The sequence below is a fragment of the Vigna unguiculata genome, chromosome 4 (genome assembly GCF_037176805.1).
Source record: "Vigna unguiculata cultivar grain cowpea cultivar isolate G323 ecotype 2 chromosome 4, ASM3717680v1, whole genome shotgun sequence".
NCBI classification, from domain to species: domain Eukaryota; kingdom Viridiplantae; phylum Streptophyta; class Magnoliopsida; order Fabales; family Fabaceae; genus Vigna; species Vigna unguiculata.
Genome location: NC_140795.1, coordinates 21,892,721 through 21,901,625, shown reverse-complemented (window position 1 = coordinate 21,901,625; position 8,905 = coordinate 21,892,721). Strand labels below are relative to the sequence as shown.

General features: G+C 33.3%; 1 protein-coding gene across 1 annotated transcript; it reads right to left on the bottom strand.

Annotated features, from left to right (window-relative positions):
• Positions 1–334: 334 nt before the first annotated feature.
• On the bottom strand, positions 335–8,600 carry APE1 (acclimation of photosynthesis to environment). The gene is made up of 9 exons (XM_028067433.2): positions 8,227–8,600; positions 6,789–6,835; positions 6,592–6,694; positions 6,293–6,379; positions 5,314–5,397; positions 3,247–3,300; positions 2,139–2,219; positions 1,132–1,177; positions 335–574 (listed from the first exon to the last, which is right to left on the bottom strand). The coding sequence occupies exons 1-9, from the start codon at positions 8,467–8,469 to the stop codon at positions 504–506; spliced, it is 816 nt and encodes a 271-aa protein (XP_027923234.2). The 5' UTR covers positions 8,470–8,600; the 3' UTR covers positions 335–503.
• Positions 8,601–8,905: the final 305 nt, after the last annotated feature.

The window sequence follows — 8,905 nt, the reverse complement described above, 5'->3', positions numbered from 1 at the left end:
TATCGACATCTAATAGACATAATTGCATAAATTTCAGAAGTTATATTTAAACTCTATTCAACCCATCCTCTCTAACTAATAGTTTATTTTAGTTATTACATAAATACATCGGTATAATAGGGCGAGAGAAAAAAATTACTGATTGTGAGGAGAAAATGCCATTACCAAATTGCCAAAATCGAACAACCTAAGTTAACTTTTTGATCAAATTGCAAGTGTAATACATTTTACATTTTCTTTGTAATTTGACGTGCCATGTTTCAAACAATTTTCAAACTAGTTTCCAAGTTTTTATCAGATGTAATGCAGCATTAATAATGTGATATTCACTTACTAGGCACTTTCAAATTGCTATTTTTATTTTATTTAAACGTCAAAATTTACACTTGATACAATAATATCTCAGTACTCTTGAACATAACATTTTTACATATTGTACAGGACCAAAGTCCTGTAATTGACTAAACCATGTGACAAGGAAGAGGACCAAATGGTCCAGAGCTTCATGAAGGTAAAGCGTTGGGGTCTGTATCGGAGATAAGTCGAACCTCATATAAGTCTTTTTCTCCCTTACCTGCACCCACTTATTATGTCAGAATGCATTCCCTCTTTCTACACATTGTCACTCACTTTGCAATTTAATAGATTAAAAAATTAATTTAGTTTTGGTCTTTATACAAGAAACTGAAAGTTTTGGCACCTACACATGAATAGAAGTATTGGTCCCTATTGTTACCACGGTTAAATGTTGCTTCTGCTACTAACACATTTACAAAATTTTCTGAAAAGGTATAAAAAACATAGAAAACTATCTGTAGAAGGTTTATACAGTCAGAATTTTTGTTGCAGTTTTACACTCCAAAAATGTTTTATAGCAATGTAAAGACCAACGTTTTCATCCACATTAATAACAATGTCAATGACTTGGATCAAAGTATGTATAGGGACTAACATTTACAATTTTCTCATTTAGAGACTAGAAATTAAAATGGATCCACTGTAGCAACCAAATGAAGATTAACAGACAAGCAGTTTGGCAATTTTAAATACTAGCACACTATAGTCTCATTTGGAGACTAATTTTAATTACCAGCAATTTAGCACACAAGCAAAGTTTGAATTTTCACTCACCAATTTCAGCTGTAATTCCTGGCCCAAAGAAGGAAGCAAATTTGGCCTAAACAATTGAAGATTGAGAAATAGTTAGCAAACAAAATCTTTTGATATCAAAAGTTCAAAACCCTAGAGGATTTAAGAATTGCAGAGAATATGAAATGGATTAATTAAATTCCAACAGCAGTAGTACGCCAAAGTTAAATTACAGCTTTCTGTCGGTCTATAATATGGTATGGTTATGACTGGAATAGGGATAACCTGTAATGAAAAGTACATTTTATCTCTTGAGAATTGCTTTAACTTCCATGCAACTTTGGAGTTAATAATGTGCAGCATAAACCCCAAAGAGTTGAGGTTTCTTTTTTAATATTTTATCAATTGGATCCCTTTCTTCATCACCCCATGCAAAAATGACTATAGGGTTCATAACTATTCTTCGTGTTATAGAATGTTTAACTAGCCATCACTATATCTGTCTCTAGCCAAATCTTCTGGTTTACCCAATATTTCCCACTGGTCCGTTTTGGATATCTCAGGTTGGGATCGGTTTATCTTACTACTACCCCGCTAAAAATTACCAGCTCGACGGTGCTTACATAGTATATATCTAATATTACGCAACAAATAATATCAATATATGAAAAATATTATAAGTTCCATTGTTAATAGTATTAAAATATATAAATTTTAAGAGAATACAGGCACCTGCTCTCAAGAAGATCACAAATATAATTCTAAATCCTACAGGTCAAATTAATTTGGGGCAATGAGATGTAGGTTCTGGAATTTCTGTTCTTTGATTCTTCTATTTTTATTTTCTCTTCTCTGAGTTTTCTCAAAATCTTCGACCTCCCTGCCAAATAAATTACAAGGAAAAGACCACACTAGTTATCTAGTTTCTAGAACTATGCTCTCTCCAAGATTCAAAGAGTCCCATCATCTTCACGAATCACGAACATGCGAAAAAATTAATACACTATTTATATCATTAAAATATAACTCCAGGAAACAGAGCGGAATACCTGTCTTTGTTCAAAATCTGACAACTGCAGAGCCTTGGCCTCAAAAACCAAAACCAGACAGTATTTACCATCTTTTGTGACCTAAGATATAACCACATCACGAGACAGAATTAATAAGGGAGTGAAAATAGTCTAATGAAAAAAACTATCCTATAAATAGTACGCTTGTTGCTTAATAATAATACCTAAAGCTTGAGCAACTAAAATGACTTATGGAATCACCTAATATTTATAGGATATTAGACCAGAAGGTTTTTTACAAACGACGAAAGCTTGAGCAACCAAAGTGGCTTAGATAGGCCATTCTACTTAAATGAAAAAACAATATTGACGGGACCCAACCTTGGAACAAAGAATAGCTGCTGGAGACTAGAGCTTGTCTATCGGCAGTACTTGTTCATAGAAAGTTCTTGAACATTTAAAATAATATATACGTTCTATAAAAGATGGAGTTGCTAATAGAAAAGTTAGTACAAGCACCAAATGTGTAGAAATGAAAAGAATTAAAAAATCCTATTTTGGCTTTAAATTAATAAATTTCAAAGTGAACTAATGAAAGAAGTACACGTAGCTTTTATACTCCGAACAAACAGAAATACTGAGACACAAGAAATTTAGTTGAATTTCATGGTAAGGGTGCTTGAGTTTAATCAAAATGAATCTTATGAAAGGGTACTTAGAGTGCTGAGGTGGCCATGTGGGTAGGGGGACGAGGATGGAGGTTAACGGCTTAAGATTCAAAAAAGACTCCATGATATACAAACAGAATGATAGAACAAATGAAGCAAAGGCAGACAAAAGAACATGAATGAAACTTTAAATTAGATAAATGGTAATAGATTGATAAAAATAGGAAACATGCTGTATTTAAAGCAGTTCTTTAAATATAGAGGTATGGACAGCAGTGAATGTGTAGAGTAAGAGACCTGAACTAGTACTATAAGTTAACACGTTCTACAAAAGTCTTTCAAAGTAAAACGAGATATATGCTATTATTTACTTTTCCTGTATTTGCAAAGGATGTTGTATGTAATATGAACAAAAATGTAAATAACGAGACTTAAATAATAGTACTGATTGGTGAATAAATGTAAATTGACAAGCATACTTCTTCTCGAATCAATTGTAGAACAGGAGCACTTCTCCTTGGTATTCCTCCTCCCTGGAACAAAAAGCAGATAAAATTATGTCTTGAAACTGAAGAACATATTACAGGCTGCAGAAGAAGAAAGATCAAGTCCCACATGCAATAAAGGCTTATTTGATACATGAATTTGATACATGTATCAGATGCAGTATGTAAAATATATAAGAACAGATATGTGTGAGATACATGTCTAAATATTATAAAATTTCATAAAACATAATATATAAAAGCATTCTGCAAATTCAAATTAAGAAACATTCTTCTTGGACATTACTAAAAGCAAAATAAAAATTCTAATTTGATGTCATTATAGATTACTTTATGATAGAATGTAATTAGTCTTTAGCTGTTAGAGATTTGTTACACATTAGCCAATTAGGATCATTGATTCCAGCTTATACACAAGAAGTATTTGATTCTGTAAATTGGTATAAATACATAAAGTGGGTTCTACAGTTGATACAACATCCAGATAACACTTTCCTATAAACTATCAGTAATTTAGGTTAGAAGAGTTGCTATTTCATCGGCAACTAATAGAAGATGCTGGAAACGTAAGGAGTGGGTAGGGCTCTGCACAATGTAATTAAGCCATCAAAGCTTCTTGAATTAAAACAAATATTCTCTCGGGAGCAGTTTCTTTTAAATGGTGATAATAGGTGCATTGATATGGTATTGGAGCAAGATGCTATTGGTGAAGATGCATTGAGAGGGTGGCTAGTTGCTGCATATGCTGTACAATTTTACAAGTCCTCTCATGAGCTCAGTAACAGTACCCCGCTGCAGGCCTATGAGAAAATGAATGAGGTGTTTCACGTGTTTTTGAAAGAATCAGAGTGCAAAGGGTGGCATACAGATCGTTTTGTGGATGGAAATGAGAGCCAGTGCATTATTATTCAAGTGACTGACCTTACGTTTTCCTTCTAGTATGGTCTTAATGAGTTGAGACCATTTAATATAATTTTTTTCCATTTAATTTGTAAGCAGAATGGACATTCTGCAATTCTCCAGCAGTCTGGGATTTGCCCCCAGTTTCCAAACCAGAATTCACAAACTTAGTCAGACAAGAGGATTATGCAGCAATAGAGGATACAAAAGGGATTAGAGAGACCCAGGAGGGAGTAGGAATTTTCTTATTCAAAGAGGAACAAAGGAACGGATAACCGCACCTCCAAGATCAATGGCAGCAAGTAATTCAGCACCACCCAATTTATTGGCAGAAACAAATTATTTTTCTCAATTTGGTGCAAGCAAGGGCAATAATGAGGTAACTGTGATGGCCACAACAGAGACAACTTTAAAAGGTTGACACAGAGCTTCAAAAAAGGAGAATGTTGTCGCTGTGATGAAAAATATGGTGTGAATCATGTTTGCAAGATTCCCACATATTACACTATGAGACTGGCTGCCACTAGCATTGCAAAATACCCAATCCACCATGATAGAACAAAGCATGTGGAAAATTTCGACACTTCATATTGGAAAAGATTAATTATAGCATCATAAAGATTGATCACATACATCACGCAGCCATACTACAAAATCTTAACTACAGCTTTTCCAAGGCACACCTATGAGAGTATTAGATTCAATCTGGGCGTGACAGATATCTATCAGACAGATTGACGGCGAGCATTGGTGATTATCTTGGGTAATCAAAATCATGCATTATAGGAAATATGTCTCCTGAAAGACGTCAGAATGAACTAACTCGTTATTCTGCATAATATATGTTTTCATCGGTTAGATGAGCTTATATAGTATATATATTGTTGATGTAAACAAACCTCATCACTTGTAAAAACTCAGGCATTCAATTCACATTTTCTTTTCTCCTAATAATGAGGGACTTGGGTTTTTCCACATTAGGCTTGGAAGTGGGTTCTCATTTCAAACACAAGTAGAGAAGAGGAAAAAATGTGACTATTATGTTTCATTTAACCCCTCAAAATAAGAAAATAGAGGAATAGAAAATATACAGAAGAGGTACGTAGCAAAAAGATAATTCTATTAATTCAAATAACGTACTTGGCCGTACTGGAATATCCGTTTCAATGCCTCGTCCAAATGTTGCTCATCTCCATAGCGAAACCTGGTGACATCACTCTTCACCTGTTAAAGTACAAGATTGTCACATGTTACGTCTTGTATTTAAAACACTTCAATTAAAGAATGGCAAAAATCGGTGAGTATTGCCTCAGCTGATGTATTCCATTTATATATGTGTGTATAGAAAAGTTGAGAACAAGAGCAATAAAAGGAAAGAGGCCATAACCTACGACCCTTAACGCTCAAGCTAAATACAGCCACGAAGCAACTTTAATACAGTTGTACAAATAATAACAACCATTTAAAAGTCCCCCGCAAACTGGAACATAAAATTGAATTCTAAGTCCTCTTAAAGACGTGGTTAGAATGTTTGCAAGCTAGTCAATGGAGCTAACAAATTCAGTACAAAGTTTATTGAACAACAATCTCTTCCTAACAAAATGAGAATTGAGTTTGGCTCTCTCATGAAACACCACATTGGAGTCAATATGAAGGATTGTCACATTACCATAGCAGAACGTTGTTTGCCTAACTTCACAAAATTACAACTCTTGAAGGAGTTATTTAATTCACACAAGTTTAGAAGTGGCCAAAACCATAGGACAATTTGGTTAAAATCTTGCAACATCAAATTAATCCACACTTTACTTATGCCAGTTTAATGGTTATAAATCACTTCACTTGTGCATGTCAACCAATTAAATTGTAGAGCCTATAATTTTACATAAAAAATGACTATTGCACCCAAGCAATTAGAAAATGGATCAAAGAAAAATACCATAAAAATTGACAATTTTAATCCTTGATATAAATTACTAGAACCTGGACAAGACATAGTGTGCTAACTTTGATTGCCTAATCTTGATTGCTCTTAGATAACTAGTTTAAAAGAAAGGTGCTAGGCATTCTGGATTTGACACCACGTTGGGCAGTTAGTATGAATGTAGGATGATGTCACCTGTTTAAGAATTGGAGTTGCACATTTTTCCTGCAAGCTTTGAGCGTCTGAATATGTGATGCACGGGACTGGCTTGAGTTCTGCATACTGCAAAAGAGAGATGGCCAATGATAAAGTATAAAGAATATGAAGAGTATGTGAATCACAGGAGCATGCTCTAACACAAATATGCAAAAAAAACTATGAAGCAATGACAAGAAAGTTAGGAAATGGAACTCCTAACATGACTCTTTTTGCACAACTTTATTACGATGAACATTCATCTTCCAAATTTATTCACATTGGTAAACTTTCTTCACCTTGAGCGCCATTCCAATAATTGCAAGAGGAAAGCCATATGTTAACATTATAGCTGACCATTCAGATCCAGGGAAAAGATTAAAATATGCCCCAAAACCATAGCTGCGTGTAACAAAAAGGCCAGCACAATAAACAAAAACACTTAATGTATTTTATGAAATCAATGAAGAAGGTGAAAAAAGAAAATAATACTCACGACAAGAGTGAAAGTCCAACGCCTAGACCAACCACACCAAAAGAAACCTGCAACAATTAAACAATATCCTGAGAATAAACAACCCTCCCCGACTAGTTATAAAATTTTATGCTGCTGGTAAGAATAATCATATATAGCAGTGAATGAGAAAACTGAGGTGAGTGACATGAACCAGAACAAGCAACAATAAACAATAGGTCCCTCAAAGAGTAAGAAAATATTACAGACAAACCACCAATTCACTGCCATATATAATTTGTCATTAGACAGATAGGAGGAGATCACACTTGGAATTTGTATAAATCCATTCACAGAATAGTATACATCACCAATAATTCAATACTTCTTTTTCTGATTCTCTAACCAAACACTACTGTTAATGCTTCAAAAAAATACTCATGTAAAAAGTAAAGCACAAAATACCGAGACCTGCACATGTCTCGTGAACTATGTACTACTAATTGTATTGGTTCCACTCAAGATGTAGTATAGTTCATTTATTATGCATCTGGTATCGTTAAACTGACAAAAAGAGAAGATTGTTAGGTAAAGCAAATAGTAACTTATAGAGTAACTAGATGACCGCATAATCCTTATCCATAATGGGAAATTGATTAAATCCCTTTTTGTTGTTCTTTCTTGTTTTTAACAAATACGTACAACTATGACACATTATTTATACTTTGTTCCTTACTTTTCCATACATGTTTTCTAATTCATATAAATCTTTGAAAATAGGAAAGGAAGTAAAAATAACTAAACATTTTTGTAATTACTCTTTGTCACAGGATAAAAGATCTTAAACTTGGCATTGTTTGGGTGTACAGTGTATTTGATTAAGTGCTTCTTAAATAAGTACTTATCATTGAACTAAGCACTTACGCAGAAGTTATTTCTATAAGTGAAGAGAAATAAGGTTAAATTGTTTTGTTACAAGTTTAAGTTATTTTGTCAATTTGTCCTGAAGAGGAATAAATTATCTATGAATATGTCATTACCTCTATTTATAAGCTCTTTAAAACATTTACAGAATTGAACAAGTTATTTATATAATGAACAATAAATAAACAAGATCTAGTTGCTTAAATATCTTAAATATGAATAAGTTATTTTTTCACGAAAAAAAAAAAACTGAAATTAGTTTATCCGTGAATTTATAACTCAACAAGTAAAAGATATCTTAAATAACACTTTTGAAAATGTAAATTGCATAATTAGGCTTATAAAAAGATTCCTTTATTCATTTATTTACACGTATGAACAAAACTAATCCAATTTGGCGAGCATAGGCATGTATCACAAAAATTAGCAGAGATAAACAGTAAATAGACAAGCTGTTCCAAACTCATCATAAACCTAGACCGGTCTACTGCGGTTCGGTTCACTGATTAAGATAAGAGAAAGAAAAACGGTTCGAGCGAGGAACGAAAAGACCAACCTTAGAAACGGAGAAGCCATCGTCCGAAACAACGGAAGATTGTGCCGTAGAAGAATCAACAGCTCTGGGAATGAGACTCAGTTTGGAGCCGAATAGCTTGGTATGGGCATTCGACACAAATATGGATCGGAGCTGAACCGGAACCGGCCGTAAGCGAGTCGGGTTGCTCAGCCGTGGACGACTTGAATGCGGAACAAGGCAGAGAAAACGGTGACCAGAGCAGACGGTGGCTCCACCTGGCATCGCTAATACACAACGGAAACGCACTTTTGCTTGCTTAAGTGCTTCGCTCTTTCTTCGTTTCTCAGCAACACAAACAGAAAAGAAAGTAAGAAATGAAGGAGACGCTTCTCAACCGCCAAAATTCGAGGTACGTGTCCTCGTTATCTTTCAGATTTTACATATAAAATGGATAAATAATAAATAAATAAATGTTCTTTTAAAGTGTTTTAAGAAGTGAACTATTATTATAATAATTATTAACATAAAATAATGTTATTAAATTTATACTAAAATTAATTATATATTTTATAAAAAAAAGCTCTAAATTTTATTATATTGTAGTTATATTACAAGAGTCCGATAGTTGCTTTATAAATTAATAAAATTAATTATATTTGTAAAATATATATATATATATATATATATATATATATATATATATATATATATATATAAG

Coding starts and splice junctions, on each gene's coding strand:
- APE1 (XM_028067433.2), bottom strand. CDS start 8,469: ATGCCAGGTGGAGCCACCGTCTGCTCTGGTCACCGTTTTCTCTGCCTT. Junction 5,398..6,292: donor CAACTCCAATTCTTAAACAG/GTGACATCATCC, acceptor GTACTTTAACAG/GTGAAGAGTGATGTCACCAG. Junction 2,220..3,246: donor TACAATTGATTCGAGAAGAA/GTATGCTTGTCA, acceptor GTTATATCTTAG/GTCACAAAAGATGGTAAATA.